At 43.9% G+C, this 26,162-nt stretch overlaps 3 protein-coding genes across 5 annotated transcripts; all 3 read right to left on the reverse strand.

Annotated features, from left to right (window-relative positions):
* Nucleotides 1–2,459: 2,459 nt before the first annotated feature.
* On the reverse strand, nt 2,460–13,282 carry LOC131882542 (proto-oncogene tyrosine-protein kinase ROS-like). Of its 2 annotated transcripts, XM_059229718.1 has the most exons (13): nt 12,981–13,282; nt 9,804–10,674; nt 9,586–9,730; nt 9,158–9,517; nt 5,099–9,084; nt 4,909–5,040; nt 4,619–4,841; nt 4,421–4,528; nt 4,180–4,356; nt 3,836–4,103; nt 3,363–3,762; nt 3,146–3,292; nt 2,460–3,081 (listed from the first exon to the last, which is right to left on the reverse strand). In XM_059229718.1, exons 2-13 carry the CDS (start codon nt 10,602–10,604, stop codon nt 2,479–2,481), a joined length of 7,350 nt encoding a protein of 2,449 aa, XP_059085701.1. In that variant the 5' UTR covers nt 10,605–10,674; nt 12,981–13,282; the 3' UTR covers nt 2,460–2,478. The 2 variants fall into 2 exon arrangements, with proteins under 2 accessions (XP_059085701.1, XP_059085700.1); XM_059229717.1 differs by lacking the exon at nt 12,981–13,282 and having other exon boundaries at nt 4,180–4,371; nt 9,804–10,719.
* Nucleotides 13,283–18,509: 5,227 nt separating this feature from the next.
* On the reverse strand, nt 18,510–22,012 carry LOC131882545 (protein MCM10 homolog). Its single transcript, XM_059229726.1, has 6 exons — nt 21,827–22,012; nt 21,393–21,762; nt 21,129–21,314; nt 20,812–21,048; nt 20,338–20,534; nt 18,510–20,147 (listed from the first exon to the last, which is right to left on the reverse strand). Exons 1-6 carry the CDS (start codon nt 21,962–21,964, stop codon nt 18,609–18,611), a joined length of 2,667 nt encoding a protein of 888 aa, XP_059085709.1. The 5' UTR covers nt 21,965–22,012; the 3' UTR covers nt 18,510–18,608.
* LOC131882548 (DNA replication complex GINS protein SLD5-like) lies at nt 21,980–23,828 on the reverse strand. 2 transcript variants are annotated; one of them, XM_059229730.1, is made up of 3 exons: nt 23,714–23,828; nt 23,345–23,618; nt 21,980–22,662 (listed from the first exon to the last, which is right to left on the reverse strand). In XM_059229730.1, exons 2-3 carry the CDS (start codon nt 23,585–23,587, stop codon nt 22,093–22,095), a joined length of 813 nt encoding a protein of 270 aa, XP_059085713.1. In that variant the 5' UTR covers nt 23,588–23,618; nt 23,714–23,828; the 3' UTR covers nt 21,980–22,092. The 2 variants fall into 2 exon arrangements, with proteins under 2 accessions (XP_059085713.1, XP_059085712.1); XM_059229729.1 differs by having other exon boundaries at nt 23,345–23,769.
* Nucleotides 23,829–26,162: the final 2,334 nt, after the last annotated feature.

Consider the following 26,162-nt stretch of genomic DNA (forward strand, 5'->3'; position numbering starts at 1 on the left):
GAATCCATTGCTTTCAAAGCAAATTCATGCTGACTTTCCAATGTTATGCACATGTTCATGTTAGAGGATATGTTTGTATACGTGAACTTTTAATTACATCGTTACCCAATCTTAGGTACTGCAAGGACGACTTCGCAACTGCACAACGACGGGGGTGGGGGAAAATGAGTAATTTCAATTCCATTCAATCAAGCCCATTTCTCTTTACTTGAGTTAACTCAATTATAGCCTCAGAAAGCAATGGTCAGTTTTGATCTAAATCAAAATCTCGACTTGAAATGTAAAATCCAAAAAAAATGTCAAATTGTTATTCTTGGCCCATAATATTGGGAAATAAGCAGTCTAACGAATTTCCTTTGCAAAAACATTCGTTTTCTTCAAAAAAAAAAAAAGAGAGTAACTCCGAAGCACTGAATGAGCCTTTTTTTGGAACTATCCAAATAGGTACTGTTGACCAAAATAGGGTAAATATATTTTTAAGATACCTTCTTATCAAAGACTAATATGCTTAGTAATCGTCATGGGTCTTCCTGATTTGAAATTTTGCCCTTACATTACATCTTGTCCGCGTCATTTGAAGATCAGAAGCCACGCATTCGACCAACTACGACAATGATGAAGTGTGGCAATTTGCACTCCGTCGCTTTTTTCTGTCTCTGGCGACTTATCTAACAACTCTTCATGACAGGTTGAGATGAGAGCAAACCTGACATTGGCAATGAAATGAGAAAACAATTACATTGCATGGCGTAGCGTAGCGTAGCGTAAAGTATCACGACGATCAAGACAAGCAATTCAGAGTGCGTAAGAAACTTGATGTTGTGTTTGTGGTAACCTTCAGTGACGATTTGAAAAATGCACTTTGGTTTAGTATTCCTGGGCATTAAATTCGTCAATTGCAATCGTTTTTTTGACCAGGAAATACGCACATGGCGCAGCGTGGATTTTCTTCCGATTTGGATCAACGAGGCGAGAATCATATTTACTCACTTCCTCATTTGCGCCACTCGATTTCGATTTAATGGAGACGTAGCGCACTTTCAGAAATGCAGATGGATTGATATGATATTAAAAAAAAGAGCTCTTTCTGACCTTTATGCTCAGCCTCTCACAGAGAAGGTTTTTTCGTACCACTTTCAACAGTTTCGACTTAGCTTTTTTCAGGCAGGATCAATACGCACATGTGGAATTTTGCTCTCCTTCTTTGGTGTATGTGGGCATGGCTCAATATGAAGGCCTTATACTTTGGCTTTGTCAAACAAGGTTAAATTTAGGACATAATCCAAGGGTAAATGTTCCAAAGTTTGTTTTTTTCACAATCAAAAACCACCTTCAAATCAGCAAGACCGTCAGGGCTGCTAGGAACCTTTCCACTCGAGCTTTTGTAAAAGACTCGTCTCCAAGAGGCAAACAAGACCTACAGTAAATCTTCAAGCTCTGTGGTTTTTTTTTCTCTGGAGGAAAATTCAGTAAGGAGAACCTCTCATTTTGATGTACAGGTAACAGTAGGGAAGAAGCTCTACTTAGTCAATCTGACTTGTTTAAAATCTCAGGAGTTTGCATTTTTGAAGGTGATCGTTTTTTGTCTTTTTTTCGAGTTGATGTCCTTGGTAAATCTATTTCTGGCTCTTTTCAGAACATTTTTTAACTCTTTTTTACAAGTCCCTATGAATATAATTGTCCTCCTTCAACCTTTCCAAGGATGCCAGTAACAAGGCAATTGACAATAGGACAATGGGACAATTGACGAAACTCGGCCACTCTGTGATAACAATTTTTAGCCCCCAATAACTCACAAGGGATTGCCAGTATGAAAAGGCGATTAAATAAAAAAAAAAGTGCCGTTTTTATGGTAAAATTTCGAGCTGTCTTACTTCAGATGAAAATATTGAAAGTTTCTGATTTATGCAGTAAATGCTTACAACAGTGTTGAATTTTAGGATTAGATAATCATGAATAAAGTAAAAAGTGTGCGCTTTACCCTCAAGCGAAAATATTTTCCAGCCTGTTTTCATTTATCCATCCGTCAAAGAGCTTTGACCAAAAGTAAAATTGGCCTAGCTCCGCTTACGTCCACTCCTGTAGTTAAAGGTCTCTCTCTGGCATGTACTATAATTGGTTCAATCAACTAGTCCGTCAAGACTTGGGAGGAAAGTTTTTAGGAACCTCCCTTGATGACGTTACAGCACTGTGTTGCTTCCTAGTTTGGTCCTTGAAAGTGAGAATAGAATTGATTGAGCACTCTCTCAGCAGGCAGGCATCTGATTAGGAAGTAAGGCAATAAACCAAACGTCATCTATCGAGGTTTTGTAGAGATTTCATCTCCAGGCCCCCATCAACCATAGTCCTCTGTCATTGTTGAAGACCGTGGCCCTGGATGCTAGTTTCAGATGTTTAAACTGAGCCCTAAATCTGCGTTTTAAAGGATCTACGTATACTGAGCCCCTCTTGGACGATGATGTTTGATACAGATTATATTTAAGCTGAAGTCGACCCACCGCCACTCGGCAGTATATTTGAGGCGTGCGTTCCTCGTGGCAATGTGCACACGTGCTCATTGGGGAGGTTTTGGTAACAAGAATCCGTGACCTGATCATTCGAACTTTGGGACGAACACCCCGCCGAAAGAAGCCTATTGCCCAACTCCATTCCTCTTAGCGTGGATCGTTCAAGGGACGGGATTGGATAGCTGGTGAGCATCATGGAATGAGCTCCCAACAACATCGGGGCTTGTGGATCCAAAGCATACCTCGGAAGTGGGACTGGCTGCCTGTATTGGTTGTCCAAGAAAGATTCGGACAGCGACGGGCATTGAAGGCTGAAACAAGACCCCACGGAGGAGTTGGGCGTTGAAGGCACGGTTCGGCATCGTTGGGAGGGACTACTTTCGTGCAACAACTGGAGATAGTTGGGTGAGGTGATCATAGAGGATTGGGTTCTGAGTATGGGCAGAGTGGTAGCTTGACTTAAATGTGAGTGGCCTGAGGTCTTCCAAGTGTCCCTCGAGTTAGCATTGGATGTGCTGTTCACTCGGGAGGACGGATTGAACTGGCTGAAGCTGGGGATCTCCGCCAACTCGTCCTGCGACCAAAGATAAAACATGTGAAACGTCAATGTTAAAGTGTTTAACCTTGCAGTTACTCACCTGATAGACCAGGAGCTCTTGAACTTCTTGTAAGCAATCTTTGAACTCTGGTCGCTGATCTGGATGAAATGCCCAACAACGGAGCATGAGGTTCTTTAAACGCTCAGGACAATTGGGTGGAATCTCCGGATGCCCACCATTTGGAACCTGAGAGTAAAAGGAAAGCAGGAGTTGAAGTCACTTAACTGACCAAGACTGTTCTTCCTCTGTGCCTTACGAATGTCATAACCTCCAAATTGGTCATGCTGGAGTATGGCAGACTTCGGCCCAGGTTGATAATTTCCCACAAGAGGACACCAAAGGACCAGACATCGCTTTTGATTGTATATTTGTTGTCGGCTAGCGACTCGGGCGCCATCCACTTGATTGGAAGTAGCGATTGCCCATTTTTGCGATAATAGGCGTCTTTGTAGATGTCTCTGGCCAAACCAAAGTCTCCTATCTTAACCACTCTCTCCTGCGGATTCATGGACGACACCAAGCAATTCCGGGCTGCAATGTCCCGGTGTATGTATTGCATATCTGACAAATAAGTGCAGCCTTTGGCCACATCGCAACAGATCTGGCCCAAGTCCGCCAAAGTGAGTTTGTACTGGCTTCCAGGGTCTCGACAACGCCTAAATTGGGGTGAATAGTCACTTGTGTTACCGACCTCGTGTCACCATTGAACCTGTTTGGAATCAACCATACTTGAAATAGGCTAGAAGGTCTCCTCCTTCCATTAGCTCCAGGACCAAGCAAGGAGGGTTGTTGTCCAAGCATATGCCGATGAGATGGATTATGTTGGGGTGCTTGAACATGGACATGGCCAATCCTTCTTTCAAGAATTTGACACGTTCCTCATTGGTAGCGTTCTTTCCGAGCATTTTGATGGCCACCCTGGTTGTTGTGGAATTGGGATCGCCAGACCTCAAACCCTTTGCAATACCTTCATACACTTTTCCAAACGCCCCAGACCCTATGGAAAACAAGAAAGAGTGTTGCCGGCCAATTAGTGTCTCAAAGTTGTTGTTAGCACGTATCTTTGAATGTACCTATGAAGTTTGTGCAAGTAATGTGGGACCTTGAGATCTTAGGAATGTCGTTAATCTCTTGCTCAGTGGGGATTTCAATACCATATGTGGGATTGGCTTCAAGGATATTGCTCCCTGTGATCATGTGAGGCAGCTCTCTCCGTGTGGCCAATTCCAATTCATGGTCCCGTCGGAAGCCTGCAAGATTGAATTCTATTGAGAGCTAGACAAAGCTCTACTTTGAAGTGACAAAACTTCTCACCTAGAGCAATCTTTTTATTCCAAGGCCGACGAATGCACATAACAATAAGGAGGACCAAAAGAACGGCTACAATCGCTACGCCTGCTGCGGAAACTCCCACGATTTTACCTGCAGTAGAGGATGAAATGTTTCCACTGGTCTTTCAATTGATTTCCATGCACGAAGAAAAGAAAAATGCCCTTTTAAGGTTTTCATTACCAAACCCTGTTCGTAAGTGACCTTTGGAGGCCTGAATGAGAGCCACATCAATGGGCGACGTCACATCGCTGAAATTGCTCCAACCAAACTCGTTCCTGGCCCGAACTCGAAACACAAAGGTATCTCCGGCTAATCCAGACACAGGCCATTTCGTGTCTGCATCATTGTAAACTAGACTCCAGTTGAGGGTGGTGCCATTCAACGTTTTGTTGGGTTCGTACGGCTGGAAAGAGATTAACGCCCATAAACCAATCACAAGATTTTGACTAGAACAGAGGACCACTACAGACCTTGGCCTCCAGCTCATATATCTCGACCAGGTCGTGATTGGAGTTCCATGCGAGATACACTTGAGCTTGAGCCACATCTTCCATGACATAGGGCTGGCCGGGCACCAGGGGTGCATCAGGGGGCGTGGTAACCTACAGAGAGGGCGTTTTTCGTTATTTGACCCCTCGTCTATTAGTGGTCAGCTCTTACTATTCGGGGAGACTTGTTGGACGGCCATGTGTAAGGGAAGATGGCCGAACGGTTCCCAATGTCGACTTCAAATTGGACCTCAATTTGGACCGCATAATCGATCCCTGGGTTCAAACCGGTAAATTTGGCAACATAGGTCTGGTCCATCTGAGTCTCAACCATAGACTTGGGGAAGTATTGGGACGTTTTCGAAGCCCGGGGAGTGAGTTTAAAACGGTGGTTGCGTATTTCTCGGATTTTGGGAGCACGCCAAGAGATCTCGAGGGTTCGAGGCGTCTTGGAGGTCGTCTGAGGTAGATTGATTTGCTTAAATGTCTTGACCGTGATTGGCTTTGACTTGGAGATTTTGGGGCTTTCTGTTCTGGCCTCGACCCAAATAGAGTACTCTTGATCGGGCTCTAATTCGGTCAAATTAAAATGCATCCGAGCATTGGAGAACCCGAGGAGCACCTGACGATTCTGTGTGGGCAATCTACTCGTGGAAATGACACGGTGAAGTTGGTAATGGATATTGTAATGAACGAGTTTGCCATTAGGATGGGCTGGGGGATTCCAAGACACTCGAATGGTCATGGGGTCGATGGCTGAGGCGACCACATTTTGAACTTCGCTAGGCTGCCCTTCAGCAGTACGTGCGTACACCAGGCTCTCATCTGGATCTTTCCGAAATGATTCACTAACAACTTTGATTGCATAGTGCGTGAACGCCTTCAGATGCTGGAGACGCAATTGGTATTGGTCTGGTGAATCATTTGCAATTTGAACGAGAACGGAGTTTCTCGACAGCCTCTCCTGATCTGAGGACATTTCAAAGTAAGTGACATTATATACAATTGGAGGCAGACTATTCACGCAAGGGGCCCGGAATTTGGGCAACCTTATGCCGATCCAATTCTCTCCGACCTCCTCAATCACGACCTGTTTGGAGATCAAAGTTGGGCGGAGGCATTGTCCAATTGGTCTGACGTGACAATCTTGACAATAGGGTCGGATCAGGACCTCTTTTGACCTGGTGATTCCAATGAGGTCCATGATTTGCCCTTGATTGGCCTCAAGATATTGAATACGGTTGTGAGACTGCCAATAGATATTGCTCCTGTCGGCCGAAATTTGGCTCCACGCGGGAATCTGACGCTGGAAGCGGCACTCACAGGCGCTTTTGTCGGCCAAGATGGTGTACAAGCCTCCGTCATTTGTCAAAACGACAAGAGCGGGCTTTTTGTCCTCGTGATTGGGTTTCAATGTGAAATGAAAAGGATTTCCTGTGTCCATTTCCTGGCAAGATGAGCATTGCGCGTCCTCTCCCAGGATGACTCTTTTGCTTTTGACAACTCCAAAGGCATTCAAATTGTACTGAAACAAGCGGAAACCACCCCCGTGGATTTCCGAGATGTAGAGGGTGTTCCGCAAGGGATCAATCTCGACATTGTCCACTGCGTCTCCTTGCAAATCCACGACATTGGTCAGGACTTCCGTCGTGAGCGTGTATTTTTGTAGAAAACGGCCGTTCACAAAGTACGCAGTCTTGGAAATCCAATCGATCTTCAAATGTTGCAGAAATGCGCCGTTCATGTGAGAGGTCAACAGTCTGCTTTTGATGCCTGTGAGTAGATCCAACGAGTAAATAAAGCCACCCGTCTTCGTGAAAAAGACCAAACTGCCGTCAAAATCGAGGGATGAAATGTCACCCACATCAAATGATCCGGCCACGATTGATAGATCTAGATCATATATCGTCAAATTATCGTTTTCGTAGAGCAGAACCTGGGGCAACGACGGGAGATCAAGCCAGTTATTTATGACCAGGGAAGCTTCCTCGCTTAACCCGGCCGAGTTTTCGCAACTCAATCCCACCCTCAGACCCCGACCCTTCTCCATGATGAGAACTTGCTCCAACTTGTCGGACGGGATGATCTTCGTGAGCGAATCGTCATTGTTGATGGTCAAACGGTAACCGGTTATGTTGCCATTGGGAAGCAGGGGTTGGCTCCATCGCAAAAGTATGCTCAACGATGACAGGCTCTCATTTTGAGACATGTCGTGGATAAAAGCTCTTAAGTGTTGGGGTCTCGAGGCAATCTTGGAAGGCATGAACATCGACTTCTGGGAAACTCGAGATCGCATCCAATTAGAGGCCGAAATTATAGACACTTTGACCTTTTCGCCGGGGGTCAGGGACAATGGCTCGAGATTAATGGACGGCTCGTTTGTCTGGAAACTCGCAAATTTGCTTTGGAACTCGAGCAAGACATGATAAGTCAATTTTTGTTCGTCGTACGAGCGATGAGCTGAACTCGTTTCAAACTTGATGACAAAATTGCCACTCGTGTTTTCATCAACACGAATGGACTCTTCGCTCACCGGGATGGGCACGATTGGAAACTCTGGTTGGGCCAGAGACAGTCCTTGCACACAGAAATCCGTCACTCTCGAGCTGCCAAGTTGGAATCGGCTCAAGCTGTGGCCTTTCAAGTCAAAGGTGACCAAGACATGGTCTCCCTCCAGCCACTGCAACTTGTTCAAGAACACTTTGAGCCGTCGGGGTCTCTGTTGGCCGCTTTCGAATTCGTGGATCGTCGTCAATGACTCGAAAGGAGTATTATTGTCTTGAACACTATGGCCTTTGAGAATCCTGACAGTGGTCATGACGATCAAGGACTTGCTCATTGGGTCGATCTCAAGGTCCACAATGATCTCACTTGACCAAGGGCCCAAGTTATAGACAACTCTCTCGTCTGTTCCAAATAGCCCTGAGCAAACAATCATGGTTCCATATTTGTTCCAACACAGAATTGCCGAGTCACTATCGATTGCCATGGATCTGACGCCTAAAGCGGGGATTTGTAGGATTTCATTGGAGTCAATGCGAATGATTTCGTTAGCTCCACTCCAATAGAGACTCCGAGAAAAGGGCTCCGATACTAAATCATCGTGAGACTTGCGTGGTAACGAATCGTACAAAGTCTGTGTTCCATTCCGGATGGAAACCCCATTAGACAAAATGGTGTGCCCGTTTTGACAAATCACACTCAAGGCTTCGAACCCAACCGTTTTGTAGCTGATATTGCGTAATAAGAGATCGCTTTCGAATACTTGATCCAGACTTGCCCAGACTAAAGTGACAGAATTGGTCGAACCATCCTGGAGTGGCAACTTAGGAATACTCATACTTTGAGTTGTTTTGGACCACTCACTCCGTCCACTGGATGAAAAAGCTTGGACGCTCACATTGAAGAGGTCTTCGGGTTGAACACAAGCAATGTAAGAGTTCGTGGAGCTGGCACTAGTGTTATGGAGCAAGGTTTCCTTACTCAAGTTACGTGTCAATCGAATGGTGTGGTTCCAATGTTGCCACGCGCACTTGGATTCGCTATTGACACTTTCATTCCATTTGATTTCAGCAAGTGTAGAGCAAGAAGCTAGCTTGTCGCTCGGAGCAAAGAGGACTTCAACATTGGTCACAGGATTCAACGGAAATGGAACACTTTGAGCACTCATATGATGGAACACAGCCTTGGAAAGGTCGATCTTATCTTCGTAGGAGTTGTGAAAATGGCCAAAGCCCTCTTCTTCAATGAGTACGTTAAGCACTTTTCCGGCAGTCCAATAGATCGAGCCATTGAAGGTGAACATCGCACCCTTGGACATGCTTTCAAATGGCTTTCGACGGGTACTGAAGGTCATGTTCCAGCCTTGACCAGGGGAAACATCATTGCTGTCGCCCAACGGAATGGAGATCAGGTCGTTTTTAGCGATGTCAACGATCAAAACCAAGTCCAGGTTCCAATCGAGAGTGAAAGAGCCCAATGCAGATGAACGGTATAATTTCTTGGGCTGAGGCTGGCACTCAGAAAACTTCCACAATTCATCGTCGCCCAATCCGGCTTGGGTGGTTTCTTTCCAATAGATGAACCCGTTAATTGGATCCACTTGGAGATCCTGAATCCTCGCATTTCTGGCCAGATGTCGATGGCATTGCCATGTGCCTGAAACGAAGATGAATCCTCAAAGAAACCAGGAATCGAATCAACCACAATTGATGAGATTTACACGGCTTACTTAAGGAGCATTTATGAACGGCATTCTGATCCGAGATCACTATCAAATGATCGAAGAGCCAGTCAACTTTGATATCCAGGATGTTTCCGTCCACTTCCATCACTATTTCAGTCGTGTTGCTCCAAATGGATCCCTGATCATCCAAAAGGTAGACCGTGTTCCATTTGACGTGAGTGGCCATAGCTCGAATCGGATTCGAAATGCTGAACAATTTCTCAGCAAAGTCCCACAACTCCTGAGCTACAAGGCTCTTTTGGTAAACATCAGGCCCATTGGATACATAGATGAAAGGGTAATCATTCCAGGCATTGTTGGGAGTCGTCTGGTCTGACATTTGCAAATATCCGGCATCTCGTTCGCCTAGGGAATGAAAAGACAAAGTAGGGTAGGGCGGATCTGGTGCAGAGAAATGTATACCGAATTCAAACCTTCATCCCCATTGATGTTAACAGCAGATATCTCGACTTGGTAGCGTTTGCCATATTCGAGTGGGCCCGTGGTGTAGTTGAAGGGAGCCGGGTCCTTGCTCTTGGAGGTTGGAATGTCCTTGATCACTTGGGCGGGATCTTTATCCTGGAAGAATCGGATCAGAGTCAGAGTCTACTGGTTGCATGTATGGGCGTACGTAGATGGATTGAAAAAGTACCTGATCGTCCATAATGGTGGTGATATGGAGCCGATAGAAAGAGAGGATGTTTCGAGGATGTTCAGGGGGATTCCACGATATCGTCATGTGCCGGTTGTTTATTTCTGACACTTGCACAATGGTGGGAGCCCCAGGTAGGCCCTCAGGCTTGGTTTGAATCAAGGGTGTGGGTTTGGAGAAGATCAGAGGGAACTGGTCGGAATAGCTCACAGCCACTCGAAACTGGAACCGAGTGAACGGTTCCAGCTCTGTCACTTCGATCAGATGGTTTTGGTCGGTGTGGATCTCGAACAAGCTTTGCCAGGTCTGCCCCCTCTTCCATGGCTTGATCTGGAGCAGGGTGGTCTGTGGCCCCAAATCCGAGCCCAAACGGCTCTTCAGAGGCTGCCAAATGAGTTTGAGTTGTGTGCTGCCCAGAGAGTTGGAAATCAGGTGTGGGGGGTTAAAGTCCTTGGACTCCTGGATTTGGACCAAGAGACCTTGGATGGCTCCCTGGCACCCTAAGGTACACGAAGAGGTCTTCTTGAGCTCGAAGAATGATTCGTGGACGGTATTATTGCACGCACTTTCGCATCCCTGAGCGAGACCCACTTGATATGAGCGGCATCCCTGAATGCATAGGGCGCATCTGCCTCCACTGAGGGAGCATGTGTCCGAGGAGTAGTTCAAGTCTGAGGTGCAAATCTCCAAACAATTCGGGTCACTTTGCACCGAGTGCATGAGGACGACCAGGACCCAGATCACTTTGAAACACAGAGGTCCCCATTCTTTGCACAAGGGTTGGCCCATGGAACACAACATAGCGGGGACGGCGCGAGTTTCATGGCCCAAAATTGGAAGGCACAGCAGGTCGTTGTTGGGAGGTCCTCATCTGGAACACGAGGAAAACTATCATGACATCAAACGACCTTGCTGAGAGGCTGATTGCCCAATTCGTATTATCCTGGTGGTACCGTCGGATTTTCTCTCCCACCGAGTGCATTACGACCTAGAATTCCTTTTTATTCTTCAGGTGTGGTCTCGTTAAGTATGCAATTTGCAAGGGACCATGGAAAACATTTCAGGTGCAACTTATGGATCAAATGCACTTTCAATGTCAGGATATTCTGAGGGAAAAGTTCCATTTCGAGGTTCGCAGGTACCCATTTTGGTCAAAAGCGTCAACTTCTATGTAGTCTGTGCCGAATGCGGATTTAAAGTGTGATGGTCGATTTGTTGGAGGCACATAGTATACAGCATCATCATGTAAATTTCGGCCTAGACATACCATTGAAGGCCGATTTTGGCTGGAATGCGTCAATGTGTGAATGAGAGGGTGATATGCTAAAGAGACTACCGATTTCAAACCATTCAAATGTATTGAACAGATTTGAAGTCTATCGTCACGAGAAGGGCTCTAAATTGGGGAAATTCGCATTATGCGAATTTTGTTAGTAGTGGAAGTCATCAATTTGCATCCAAATTGAATGCTACTATTCCTGGTGTTATCATACATACTACTCTGGTGCCTTCCATGATTTCATGCAGGCAGGTGTACCTGAATGTCGAATGCTGAATTGTCACACCCCAATGCATTGAACCACCACAACAAGGGGAGCCTCAACCTATACGGCCTACTCCGCACAATCTATTCAAGCTAACAACAACAACAACACACAACAACAACTAAACTAAGGGGGACCAGAGTCATCACTTGATGCGCAAGCTATAAATGTGGGGCTAACCTCTCCCGGTTCAGAGATCGAAGCGAAGTCAATGAATGATACTGCCAAGTCAGCCTTTAACCAAACCGTGATCGACTTTCGTGTACAAGGTTTGAACATTGTTCGTCCAACGTAGCCTCTTAGGAGTTGAGCCCGTTGAAGCGGCAAGTGAGTGTGACCCGTTCGATAATGGAGGATGAGGTCTCTTCATTATTGGCCTACTAGGCTCATTGTTACGAGGTCCTTGGCAAAAGGGAAATATTGACTGGTCATCCATCTACTATGTAGGTATGTAGAAAACGATGTGAAGATCCTGGATTGGCGGCATCGGGATGCTCATTTGATCTCATTCAAGGCTATTGAAAAGCATGTCTGCATATTGTTTCGACCGTTTCTGCCGATCTTTGATATGGGTAACGTTTGTGAAAGACAATCATGCAATCTTGTGGTTTATTAGCTTCTTCTGAGCTGTGAAACATTTGATTCCAAATCATGAATATTTTCATGACATAGTTTTTGGCAATTTCGTTTGGTCGAAATTAGTGACAAAAAATCAAACTATCTTCAGAAAAACTCTTTATTATTTTTCATATTCGTAGTATATGCAGACTACATGTTTTTACGAACCATGTTTTAGTATGAGCTTTGAGAGCCAAATATTCAACATTTGCAAGAGTGCCATCACTCAAAAAAAATATTCCATGTTGAAAAAGAGCATTCTTACAACAATTGTGTTCCTCGCTTTCAAACTGCAGCCTTACCAAATACAATATGTAGAACTTTATTGGGATGTAAGGAGACATCAATTTGGTTTCGACGAGTTGCAAAAGTGAAGAAAATGATATGCATGGGCATTCTCCTCACACAGACTCTAAATACGGATCCTCCAAAGCTTTGAAACAGGCAGAGAAAGTTATCATTTGATTGTCAAGTACATTACTTTTTCCCCTTATTTTGAGTTTAAACCCTATGATTTTCAGGGTTCAGAATCTTTTTAAAAACTCAATGTTCAAAATTCAACACACTTTTTCTTAAATCCCCGACTTTGAGAAGAACTTTTGAAGAGTGATATGATTTACTCTAAATCTGAGTCAACATTTAAAATCTGAGTGAACACGGATAAGCTATTTTTTGCCTTCAATAAAAATGATAACAGCAAATAGCCTTATTTGCAAGATTCCTCTGGGTAAAGGCATAATACGGTGAAAAATGAAGTTGAAACTAAAAGTTTCACGATGACTTTTCTTCAGTTCAGCAATGCACTTCAAATTGGAAAAAAAACTAGATTTTGAACCTGTCACTAAAACCACAAGGACAGGATTTATAGGCAAACCAGGCCAAAATATTTTTTCGAATGCTTTTGATTTTTATCTTTAGGTGTACTCATGACATTACCTGGACTGCCATTGCTAAATCTTTCTGGATCTCTTGGCCTACCCAAAAACCTTGATAATACTTTGCCACAAGATCTTACCTTTAGAAATGTCCTCCAAAGGGCCTTTTTGAGATCGATCCGCGGACTTGACTTGAAATCATGGATTGAAATCGTGGAGAGTAGTAACACTTCACAAAATAGGACAGGCGAAGCATAAAAGGAATCAAATGAGTTGGCCAAAAAAGCCTGTTTGCATTGTTTTTTTCTGTTTTCTGACTGGAGCTTATACAATTGGAGTGAGTGAGTGAGTGAGCGTGTATGCGTGCCTGCTGTGTTCGTTTGTTAGTTGGTTCCTTTCGTCCGTCCTCCGGAACGGCTCGGCTCTAACTGACAGAAAAATGATCAGCTCCCTTCATTTCCTCGCATGAGTCCACAATTACGAACTCGATCGTGGAGCACTCACTCACTCACTCACTCACTCACTCACTCACTCACACATACTCACGAACTGTGCAATAACCCCTCACTCCCTCACTCCCTTACTGGCTTGCTCATTCACTTTTCCGCCGTCCGTTCAAATCAATGCAACGAGGACGGACTCGTTACAGACCCGAACATCTACATACATATCATGACACTTGCGACTATTACTTCATAAAGTGTACAGTACTATACATTGTGCGCACAGCACCTCTAGTCTATTAGGGAGCTAGGTAGCTAGGTAGTACTGCTTACTTTTGGTAATGCTCCAAGGGAGGCTAGAGTACCAGTTGGTGGAAGGACCTCAGTGGAGCAAGGGGACGCTTTTTCCCCTCTCCCCCCTCCTGTTTTTAGTACTTGGATGCCAATAAATGTTCATCCGTACTCGAGTTAATGATAATAATGGAGCTTTTTGTGTGGATTTGAGCACCAAGCTCTGAATGACATCCAATTTGGGACTGATAAGCATCGTTTCATGCATGCCCTGAGGTGCCAAACCACCCAACCACCCACCCACCCACCAACCAACCAACCAACCATCACCAATCTACCACTTTGAAACACCATTCACAGTCCCGTCGAACAATACTCCATTGCGTGAACTCGAGCGAGTTTAATGTGTTCCTTCCGAATTCCACAACACCACGAATCCTCCAATCCACCAACCTCTTTTTCTGTTGTTCATGTCGTTGTCATTCACAAGCTCTAAACGAGTCTCGAAACAAGTTTGGCACTAATCTGTTGTACTCAATCTACGCGTAGTAGTCGCCAATCTCTTTAATATGGGTATATTTTACTCTTGGGAATAAGCAGCAACGCGAGTCCAGTTTCCCATCCATGTTTTAGTGAGTGCCTCCATTAGCCTTAGACATTATGTTCATTTCTGGTTTTTCAATAAACATAAATATTCTGTTTGATTGATTAACTATGTGTGTTAGGAGAGAGAGAGAGAGAGAGCGTCCACTTTTGGCTCTATTCACTTTGATTGCCGGTCTTTCCAGGTAAATACCCAAATACGTACATTTTGGCATTTGGTAGGTCAAAAAATCTTGAGGAACAACTTTGTTTTTCTTTCGTTGTGGAGTTCTATCCCGCATAAAAAAACTTGCATGCCTATAAACAGTATGAAATCATATTTTTTCAAAAACTAATGAACGGATATTGGGAACACACTTAGTTAACACTTACTTGCAAATTATAATTATGTCTATTTAACTGCGACTAAGTTTTCATTGGTTTTACATTCAAAATGCCCCGGTTATATCTTAATCCAAATTCCCAAAGAAATATTAAGGATTTTTCACTATCCAAAAACCCCCAAAAAATACGTTTCTTTTTCTTGCATAATCTCATAATACTTCAAAATATTGTATAAACTTACTCAAAATCCTTCAAAAATAAAAACAAATTTTCGAAAAACCACTTTCAAATCATTGAAAGCACGCTGAGATCAACAAAAATTTAAATTTCACAAAAAATCAATCAAGCCTCAAAGAAGCAGTTTTTAAGCAGTCTTCAAGAAAAGTCGAAATCTGTAATATTGTCTGTTGGATACATTTATTGCTCTCAGAATTCAAGTGAATGCTTTACTAATCGTATTTCTGATGATTATGAAACATACTTTTAAAAATTACACTTCAAGTGTGTTTTGAGTGACCACAGTTTGAGATGTTTTGAGATTGTACAAGAAAAAGAAAATATTTTGCTTCAGTGATATTAGGAATCCGTATCACATCATTGGAACTTTCAGTTGACATACAACCGGGGCATATTGGAGGTAAAAACGCTGAAAATTGAGCCATTACATCCGATATAACCAAGAGGCGGTTAAATAGATCCGATCATAATTCCTCAGTAAGTGCTTTTTAAGTTTGTGCTCAATTTTCATTTTAGTTTTGTAAGTTGTTAGTTTTCATATTGTTTTTAGGCATGCAAGGTTTTTATAGGGGCCAGGACTCCATATGGCAGTATAATCAAAGTGGTTTTTTTTTCTTTTATTTTCTGCGCTAAAAGATGCCAAAATGTATTTAGATATTTCCGTCAAAACTTTAAAGGGCATTTAAAACACTGTGTACGACCAAGAACGGAAAGATGGCGAATATCCTCCTCTATGAAACTGACCTTTAATATACAAATACATGTTTCACCTCATACCTTTTGAGTTCATCTAAAAGCTATATGGACGTTAAATACTTTTAGGAGGAAGTCGTGAGTGTCACTTTGCATCATGATCATTAATCTATACCGTCTCTGAAACAAAGGGTGATCTAAAAACCTAAGAAAAAAGCAAAGTGGGTGGACTTTCAAATGTTGAAAACTGTAACGTCGTACATGGCTCGCGTATTTAGTTTGTTAGTTCCATGGTTATTTTCATGACTGTGTGTTTGTTTCCCTGTACAACTGTTAGTCCCTTTAACTGCTCTGTTCGCGTTTGAGAAACGCTATCTCTTTTGGGACGAGGCAAAGTCCAAAGGTTCACCATCTTTAAATTTCCAGAGATGTCTTTATTAGATGGACAGACTTGCAAAATTGAGCTCATGAACACCTCGGTTATTGATTCGTCAATGTCCTACCAATGTTTCCATGCTTCTTTTAGAACTCAAACTCCAAGGCTTTCTTCAATTGCACGTCAAATGGCTGGCGCTACATATCAAACTACGTATATTAGTATTATTTATTGCGTTTATGCTTTGCTGAGAACATGATGCAGCATGGTAGTTCACTCCCAAACCAAAACAAGGAAATTCATAATTTGGGGAAAGAGAGAGCTTTTAACCAAAATTCCTGATCACGGAAACTCAAAAATACTAAAAAGAAACGTTAGATATTTGGCCGTTTTGGGGTATTTCTTACATAATCACATGTTTATTGTCCAAATTTCCGCAACATTGGCGCTTTTTACTTCCAACTTTCTTGATACTTTGGGTTTTTCTAACTAGGACCGTTAAATTAGGACCATTAAATCCTATGGAACTAAGTAGTGGTGTAATAAATCATATCATGATTTATAATCAAGTGCCAACAAAGTGAGTTCCCAATTTTTTTTGCTTTTGTTTTTCACGGGCTTTTCGATCTGCTACAGGGAATATGAATCTCCAGTACTATTAAAATGGAAGATTATAATTCGTCTAGTTATTACCTTTCAATCTTTATATGACATTTGGTCTACCAACGAATTGGAGTTGGCAGGCTCAGTTAGTCCTTAAATCTAGGGTTGATCTTGAATGCTATCTAAAAATTTGTTCAAGTCTGACTTGAAAGATGCTACCGGATCAACAAGGCCTACGTATTCCCTACGAATATTGGAGGGAAGCAAATTAAACAATGAAGGAGCCCGAGAAAAAAGAGATGCGTACTTCATTGTTCGAACTAGCCTGGATTCACAAGGGCTTGAAGGTGCTCTCAAAATGCACATTAAGCCTCTACGGTCACTAGAATTGACCCTAAATCCTGGGTTGGGACAAAGCTCATGGATACTTTTGAAGACGTACAGTATCAGATACCTTTCGTACCTTCTCTGAATACTGTACAGTCCCAACTTTTTTAGCCTCTCCCAATATGAGAGCTCTCGCATTCCTGTGATGTTCCTAGTGAAACATCTTTGGACTTGTCCGACCTTTTGCAAACCTGCTGAACTCATTCAAGCCCAAATGGGTGATGCATATTCAAGATGTGGCTGAACAATCGACTTGTACAGAGTTAGCATCGTGATGCTATCTCTGGACTTAAACGTGCGATATATCCAACCACACATTTGAAAAGCTTTACCCACCTTCAACTGGATATGCTCATCAAACTTTCTATTATTTTGGAGAACTACATCTAAATATTTCATAGATAAAACCTGCTCAATATCTTTACCTCCATTATCTACGAGTGGAGAATTCAAAGGCATTGACCCAAAGGTCATCGAAAGGAATTTCATTCGGTTCGCCTAAGGCCATGATACTCTCAGTAACCCAAGAGTCTGTTCAACAAAAGGCCATGATCTACTTGATCAATGTCAAAATCAAGAAAGACAACATCAACTGAAATTGAATTGCTCTTCAGCCTCTTTGTTAATTTGCAACTCCTTTTGAACAAAGTCTTCCTTCATTTTGGATTTTTTGTCTGTGTACCACCTTTCGGAACACATTTAGAGACTGCTAAACTGGAGCAGACTTCCTTAAAAACTGAAGCTAATTTATCAATGGCTGCATCTATGGACGATTCCTGTTTCAGAATTGAAATCAGGTCAATTTCTTCTAATCTTTCTATAATCAACGGCCAATGTTCATCTTTGAACTTGAACTTAGCCAAACCGACCTTTTTGGCCGGTTTTTCTCTAGAGCACGCTGGCTTTTGAGTAATGGTCGACCTTATCTCGAGAACATAATGATCTAACAGATTACTAGGTGTCACTTGGACATACTGGATCAGATTAGGGTCATTGGAAAAGACAAAGTCGAGAACGCTATCCTCTCTAGTGGCTACACCAACATGCTGAGAGAGATTGCGCAAGATCGCGAATTCTTCCAGCTTTTCGAACGACTGAGATGTCGATTTCGAAATGGGAATATAACCATCAGGACTAACCTCCCACTCTACAATGCTAGCCGGAAAATTTAAGTCCCCTACAAAGAAAACCTTCGACCAAACTGCCAGATCCAACTCATTTCCAGTGAATTGGAGAGCTGACGTAAAAGAGCTTACTGAACAAGAAGGGGGTCTATACATTGTTACAATAGACAGATCAAGCCCTCGGATATGACAAACTAAGACCTCTACTTCTCCATTCGACATTTGTACATGACTAATGCGCAAATCATCCCTAATATATAGGCATACACCATCATGTGGGAATATGGGATCAGGGCGTATCCTATCACAACGAACTAAGTTGAAACCAACTATGGTTAGTTCTTCATCTAAGACCCCTGGCCGAAGCCAGGTTTCTGTTATAGAGATGAATGAAATCTCTCTCTCAACAGCTAGTTCTTCTAAGATGTTAACTTTTGCGCTGTCAATTTTTTTAGAAATCAGACAATGCACGTTCAAATATAGCCCTTTTAAGGGGCCTCTCTCTTGACGTACCAAGTTCACAAGATCTTGGACGATCCTCTCCAACCGTAAAAAAATCCCGCTTAAAATGAAATCGTAATCGAATCGTTGACATCAAAAGCATTTGATTGGCGACAGAAATATTTTCTAGCTAAACCATTAGGCTAATTACAAAGGGTGACAGTCCCATGAGAGGAACAGAATTGGTCAGAAAGAATCCAAGTGAAGGGGAACGGAGGAGGTTTGGTTGATGAACTTTTGTTCGACCCCGCGTATGCACAGCTGCTCCGAGTCCAAAAGCGGTCCTTTTTTCTCACGCATCATTCCCGTTCGAGTCCAACGAGATTCGCCACATTTGGAGCACGCACCCTTGGGATACTTGTCCAATGAGATGGTTCGATTCTTGCACTGTTTGCACTCGAAGAATCGCTTTTTGCACGAGATCACTTTGATTCGGTGGCCGGATTGCTTGCACAAGTCTGATTGGGAGAAGGCGGTGTAATTGCACAACTTGCAACTCACCGCTTTGGTTTCAATCTCCGTGGTCTGGATCATCTTCTCCTCCATGTTCTCCACTCGTTCCAGGGAGTCCAAATGCTTATCTAGCACCTCGTTCTCGTGGTCTTCAATTAGGTTCTGGTTCTTCGACTTCTGACCGAGCACTTTCTGCAAGCGGTCCTTGTGTCTGGTCTTCTCATGGCACTCTTGTCGGGCCGTGTCGTGGTCATCATTCTTATCGTTCAAGGCTTTGCGCACTTTCTCAAGCGACTTGAGCTTGTCCTCGGCCTTCCGCTTACGATTGGGCAAATGATTGGGACTGGATTTGGCCAATTGGCCTCGACCCTTGGCTTGGAGGATCTTCAGGGCTTGGGCTTTCTTGGGATCTATGGATAGAGTCGCCCCCAAGTTCACGGTTTCTGCAGAGCCAAGTCCTCTGCCCAACTGAGGTTTTTGCTTCAAGCTCTGTTCGTGGAGAATTTGCCGGCGTTTCTCCAATGCCAACTCCCGCTTATGTTCCAATAACAGCTGGGTGGCGCTTTTTGAGCTCGAGGCATTTGAAGACTCGCCGCCACCGGATGCGCCCTTCGAGGTCTCCTTGGCCCCGCCATTGAGAGCGTCTAATTTGGCTTGATCAGAGGCTTCCACCTTGGTGAAATGCTTGATGAGCGTTCGGGCCCCAGGGGTGGGTGCCAATAAGCGTAACCCTAATTCTGAAGATACGCCCTTAGCCACACCAATCACGGCCTGCTTCTCCTGATCATTTAAGTGGGTCCGGAATTTAACCTTTCCGTCCCCAGAAAAGATTTTATTCGGATCGGTTTGAACCTTTTCTGCCTGGAACACCTTCTCCACGGGCGTTACGCCTAGATTTCTGAGCGATGAATTGTCCTTGGCTCGTTGTTGCACACTCATTTTACCTACATTAGAAGCGGCGTTCATGAACTTGCCCCCACCAAAGAGTTCGCCCTTTGGATCCACTTTGCCCATGAGACGGGAGCGGACATCTCCATTACCGCTGAAACTGGATTGGAGATCACCGCGCTTCGAACTCATGCTCTTGTAGGCTCGTTTAACGTGAAACTCGCAGAACTCACAACTCGCCAAATTGACCAGATTCGTGCAGCCCGTGCCATCCTGGCGTCGCCCTTGACATTTGCCCGTATCCAAGGAGTCGCCGAGTTCGGTGAGGTTGTCCTGATCAATGGTCAATGATACTTCGCCCTTTCCGCTTCGATCTTCCAATATCTGTAAGAGTACACAATGACCATCTTTCATGTTGAGTCGCTCAAAGTTATTTGGATGCTTTAATTTCGAAATGTGGCTCAGAGTCGCCATGTCCAAGAGCAAGCCGATTTGACGGGAAGCTCGTTCACAGTCCATAGTTCTAGAAGTTCGTGAAGTGATCTACGGGCGTATGATAGTATTCGTGCTTCACCTTAGGATTGAAAAGCGCAACCACACGATTGATCTGGATCTTGTAATGACGGGCATGGGTTCGACCAAAGAGCATCACTTTGATCTGTTTAATCTGTCCAAAAAGGTCCGTCATGCTCCACATGGTGTACGAGTTCCCATTCTTGGAGGTGTTGATCGTTTTGTACGTGATCACGCCCACGGTGGCCCAGTCTCCACCTAAAGCCACGACATAGTATTGCAATCACAATAGTTAAAAACCAGGAGGTCTATTCTAATTTGCTCCAACTTTAATACAAATAGGAAAAAGAACACCTACGTTCAGGCCACTTGTTTTCGCGCCCTCATTTGAATCTAGTTTGAATTCAGTTTAGGCGGGATTTGGGCTTGCGCAAAAAAAACAACAGAAAAAGGAGAAATTCAACCAGACTTGACAACTGACACGGCTCAGGTAAAGTTCGATTTTAAAGTGCTTTTTTTCGCTAGTAGTAGGTACCTTTTAGATCACTTCGGCCGGTCATTTCCTTCATTTTGTATATAGGAACGAAAGTTTTCCCCAGGAATTGGACGTCTAAGGCACTCTGGCTAATTGTCGGGTTAGAGATGCGGAGTTTGGATTGCTTTTCCACCACCAAATCTTTGGGCAAGGGCTTGTTTTTCGAGCTCTGACTTAAGTTCAGACTCGAGCCTTGAACCTGATTGAATCCAAACAATGGCGCAGTTTTGGGCTGGGCTTGAGGACGAAGGATGACAAGGATAAGATAAAGGATGGCACAAATGGACCAAAATCGAGGACCATCTGGTCAATGGTACCTTGGTCGGTTTGCTTCGACAAGCGCTTTTTAATGGATTTTCCGTATTCGTTGTACTTCTGTTCCATTGGGTTTCGTTCGGCTTCGTCATCGCTGGAATCCTGGAGATCCCCGCGAACCATCACGGCCTCAAGTTTGGTACGGTCTGAGGTGTCGAGTCGAGCTAGAATTTTAGCCTTTTCCTCGCCTGAATTACGAGTTTGAGGCATTAAAAGTGAGGGTTACCTAGACATCATCGTCCATGGCTCGCTTGAAAATTACTTACCTTGCAGAACCCGAGACGTTTTGTTGGGCAAGGCGGGTCCAAATCTGGGCGTGTTCTGGTACAATTGAGCGCTCCGCCTGGGCTTGTCCGAATCTTCAAAAGGGTTAGTCTTGACCGGGGATCGCGGTCCAGCCGCTTTGAGAGCGCCGGAAGACGGCTGGAAAAGATTGATTTCCCGAACGGTGGGTAGTGTCTTACTCGTCGACTCAGACGTTTCGACCGCACTCTTGGCATCCAAAAGCTTCTGCATGCGTTCCATTTGCTCCTTCATGGCCTTCATTTGGGCTTCCAAGGACGCCACATCCGGGTTGGGCATTGAGGCTATAGGTTCTGCGATTTCTTCCGGCAATTTGGCCACCACTTTGTCTGGCTAAAATCGGGACTCACTCAAGTTAGTAGCGTAGAACACGCGAGTGAAGGATCAAATGGCTCACCGCGCTACTACGGCTTTCTTCCACAATAGGCCGGGTGGTTGAGAGTGGGGTGGCAGAAGGCTCCTCCTCCGGCTCGTTCTCGTCATCGGACAACTCGGCTTCGAGCATGTCGCACAATAAGTCCAAATTGGCGGCCATAATGGCTTATTTCAATTCTGCGGGTGATATCAAAATTAAGACGAGGATTATCCTGCACAAGCATGAGGTGGTTGGTTGGATCACATTTATTGAATTTCTAGTGACTGTCAGGTACAAATTTGGAAGCTTCAAATGAGTTTGAGACTGCCTTCTTTGATGAACTCGGCCACGGCCTTGTACCGCACAATGTGTTGCTCTCCCACCTCAAAGTCCACGTCTTCGTCCTTGCCTTGCAGCGTGTCATCTTCCAAGAAGACCCCGTGAACGGGTCGTTCTACTTGAACGAAGACGGCTCGGCTCAACTCGGGCTCGGGCAGTTTCGGGTCGGCACGTTTGGGGTCGATTTGGGCGAAATCCCCGGGCATGTGCTTCAGGGACAAGGCACCAAAGTGCTGCTCCAGGGTCTGACGATGGGCTCGGGCGAATTGCTGTTCTTCCGCACTCAGATTAGCTGAATCTGAGCTCAAATCCAGCGTGAAGATGAACTTCTGGATTTTCGTGAGACGGACGCGCAAATAGGCGGCCATCATGTAGCGCACCCGGTCGAGTTCCATCTTGTGAAGTGGCAAGCGACAATCCGTGGGGCCGACTTGGGCTAAGTTGGTTTGGATCTGCTGGATCTGATCCAGCACGCAATTCACGATCTGACTTTGAGGGGGCAACAACTCCGGCGAGAACTTCTCGTTCATCCAAGCCATCTGCGAAAACAAACAGAAGGAACAAGTTGTTCACATATCCGAATACAACATACAACGAAAAAACAAATATGGATGGCACTAACTTTCCTTTATTTGATCTCGATTGAGAATGGCTGGGATGATATGATTCAGCCCGTTCAATTACTTCTCAATGTCGTGGAAGTATGTCGGGTTAAAGCTAACCTGGCATTACAACGACTATGTAATTGGCAGCAAGTTTGTCGTAGGAACGGAGAAAAACAGCTTGGAAGCAGAAACAATGGCCATTTCCTTTTGACCTTGAGTCGGAATCGTGTCTACGTGTATATACATGGCTTTGAATGTCACGGACAATTCAATTACGCTTGAAAATCCAAATCAAGACCAAAAACCAGCCTTTTCGATCAAGGATTTTCAAAACAATGGGAGCATGTGCAGGTTTAGTGTTGACAATCTAATTCATGGCTTGAGGAAAGTGATTCAGCTCCGTCTGAAGCTTCATGGTTGGGGTCCATGGAACAAAATTGGTCATTGGAACAAAAAGGACAGGCAATATCTATAGTCTCGCTCCTTGATTGAACGAATGTTCTTTCCCTGACCTGATTGATATAAATGGCCCCACTCAAACCAATGCGTATTTATTTGGTCGCGTTCTCAAATTTCCCCCTAGTCAAGAAACTAGTGCTTTCTGGGTAAGTGTTACCTTTAACCTTTGGATGACTTCGCCCGTGGTGAGTTCTTCCTCCTCTTCGTCCTCTTCGTCCTCGTGCTCTGCTTGATCATTTTCTTGAACTCGTTGGGTCAGGGTCCCTTGCGAAATAGGCATGCCTCTCATGTCCTCGGTCGAAAGAACAGCGCCCGAACTGGCCGAATCAAACAGATCCATGGACGCCGTCGGGTTGTTCCCACCGCCACTACTGCTTACATTAGCCTCGCCCTCACTCATGTTGACACTCACGATGAATCAATCATCAGAGCTAGAAATCCGACAAAATGACGAGGGTCAAAAAGAGATCAATCGGGGAAGTAGTGATATGACCTCTTCTGTTTTGAGGTATGAATTCTTTCTCACCGTTAGGGTAGATTCCCGCTCAAACTGACAAATGACAAGTCAACAGCTGACGATGGCAGCTGATTGATGTAAACGGTAATCAGTGGTCTCCAAGGGGTATCATCTTAAAAGGTTGCGTGAGTCTTTTTAAACTTGAGTGTGGGATAAGATAAACGTTATTCTCCACCGATTAGTAGGCGGTACTCATTTTTAAAATTTGTAGCAAAGTGTTAAAAGGTTTAGATAGAGACTTTAAGGGTTGTTGATATCGTTTAAGTTAAGGTTTGATCAGGCTGGGTTAGGTTAGGGTGGATTAGTTTAGGTTAAGTCGCATGATTGTGAAGAGTGGTAAAGAGTTAAGTGTTGGAGGAGATGGTTCTTTATTGAAGCTCTAGACCGAAGTGCCGGGCTGCATGAACCAAAGCTGTACCAGCTGACCGGCAAGCTCCCATTAAGTTTAAAAAAGTAGCTTTTACCGTGTGATAATCATATTACTGATAATTGAATCGATACTGAGAAGTTTGTTTATACATACGACAACATTTAGCATAACATACCTGGCCATACCGACCTCATTTTCTTGGTTTTGTACAGTCTAGGTTGCGTGATATTTTAGTCTTCCTCTTGGGACATTGAAGCAGTACAAGAAGATGACGTCACCATCAAATTGTGAGTGGTCACTCATGCCTTGGAGGCTTGATAGTTCTTTGTCAAAGGATGGTATTGGAGTTCCAGTTCATTTGTCCCAGAAAAATTAGTTTTCATAGCACGGCACTTCAACCAAATGTCATGATTTTCTCGCATTTTCTGCCACATGATAGAAAATTGCCTTTAACAACTTCCCATCTTTCTCCATGACACCTAATGGTTTTTTCCTTGTTCACAGTGCCAGCAAGACTGCTCAGATACCCATGCTCCTTCAATTCATTAATATGTCTAAAAATATTCTTAAGCCGAAAAGCAGTTATTGGACTTATATTTCCTACCTTTTTTTGTTTTTAACAACTCTTTGAAACCTTCGAAAAGTGTTTTGTGTAATATTATAACGCTTTGCACCTTGGGTTTCAGTACCTCCTCTGCATTTGAAGTACCCAAGTAACCTCCCAAAACTTGTAGGCTGACATCATCCCAGAGCTGCTACTGAAAGGAGTCAATAGTCCTCTTTATTCTCCTCTCCCTTCTTTCGTTGTGGACAAACAAACGGAGAAATACAGCATATGCTCTAAGGTGTCTGACTTTTCATTGACCAACTTATAGCTGATCTATTCAAATACGATGAATACACCACCAACCCTACTGCACGACCCTTCAAATCCTGTAAGGTTAAAATTACAAACACTTTATAGATCCAACTGGTGATAAAGAGAGAGCTATATATGGTATATTTGCAGTATACCAGTGAGTATTCATCATCATCGTTTTCCATGAATTCGTGCTAAAAAAGCCAATCATAAGTTCAGAAAAACTAATGCTTTTAAAATTAGTCATCAATAATATGCGCAAGTGTACTTTTTCTAGTAGTATTTGGTTGGAAACGATGATTGCCAAAGTGTTGACGCGTTGTCAACATTACAGTACACAACCTCCTGTATGATGATGATTTACATGTCATAATTGTCCGGAATTCTACCTATAGAGAATTTGATGCGTCTCCCTGAAGAGTTGACGGTTTATTCGTTGTATCACAGTACTTAGGCAGTAAATTGTTCATTGAATAATCTCTTGATAAAATCTGGCATCTTAGAGCGTATTCCCTCCTTCCTACGTTTGTTTGTACGCACCTAGACGAAGCAGGGAGCGCTTCCTCCGCGCAATGAAAAGGATCCTAGACCCCACAGTAGTGCTGGGGCGAGCCCGGCAAAAGTCGGACTTGTCCAAGTCCTTTGATTATCCGAATTTTTGCCGGCCTCAAGTCTTTTACTAGCGTCAGGTCTGTCAAAAGACTCGTCTTGCGAAATTCTACAAAGAAAGATTTTTGGCGAGCCCAGACTCAAGTCCTTTCTAAAGGACTCGAATCCGGAAAAATATCGCCAAAATGGAGTAAAAGACTAGAGCGCATTTGGACTCAATTCCAGACTCGCCCCAGCAATAGCCCCCTTACGCTGCACGAAATATGTTTTACTGTTTTACGTTCTGCACTCCAGAGGGCGCTTTGTCATTCAGCCTCTACCAAATAAAGGGCCGATTGGGCCAATTCCTTGCTATTGAATTATAATGCGTTTATGTTCTTTTTTACTAACTCTATCACAATCTTATTTTCATTTAGTGCCTTGGGTCACATAATGTCCGGCAAAGAAATTGCGTTCAAGGCAAGGCAAGACCAGTTTATGTAGCAATCTACTGTGCCTCTTCCCGTTTTCTTTGGGCTGTGTGACGTTGCAAATAAGGGCCCTTATAGCCCACAGTCACACATTCAGTAATGGAACAAGGCCTCTTCCGACATTAGTTTTCTTTTTCAGACTTCGGGAAT

The sequence above is a fragment of the Tigriopus californicus genome, chromosome 6 (assembly GCF_007210705.1).
Source record: "Tigriopus californicus strain San Diego chromosome 6, Tcal_SD_v2.1, whole genome shotgun sequence".
NCBI lineage: Eukaryota > Metazoa > Arthropoda > Copepoda > Harpacticoida > Harpacticidae > Tigriopus > Tigriopus californicus.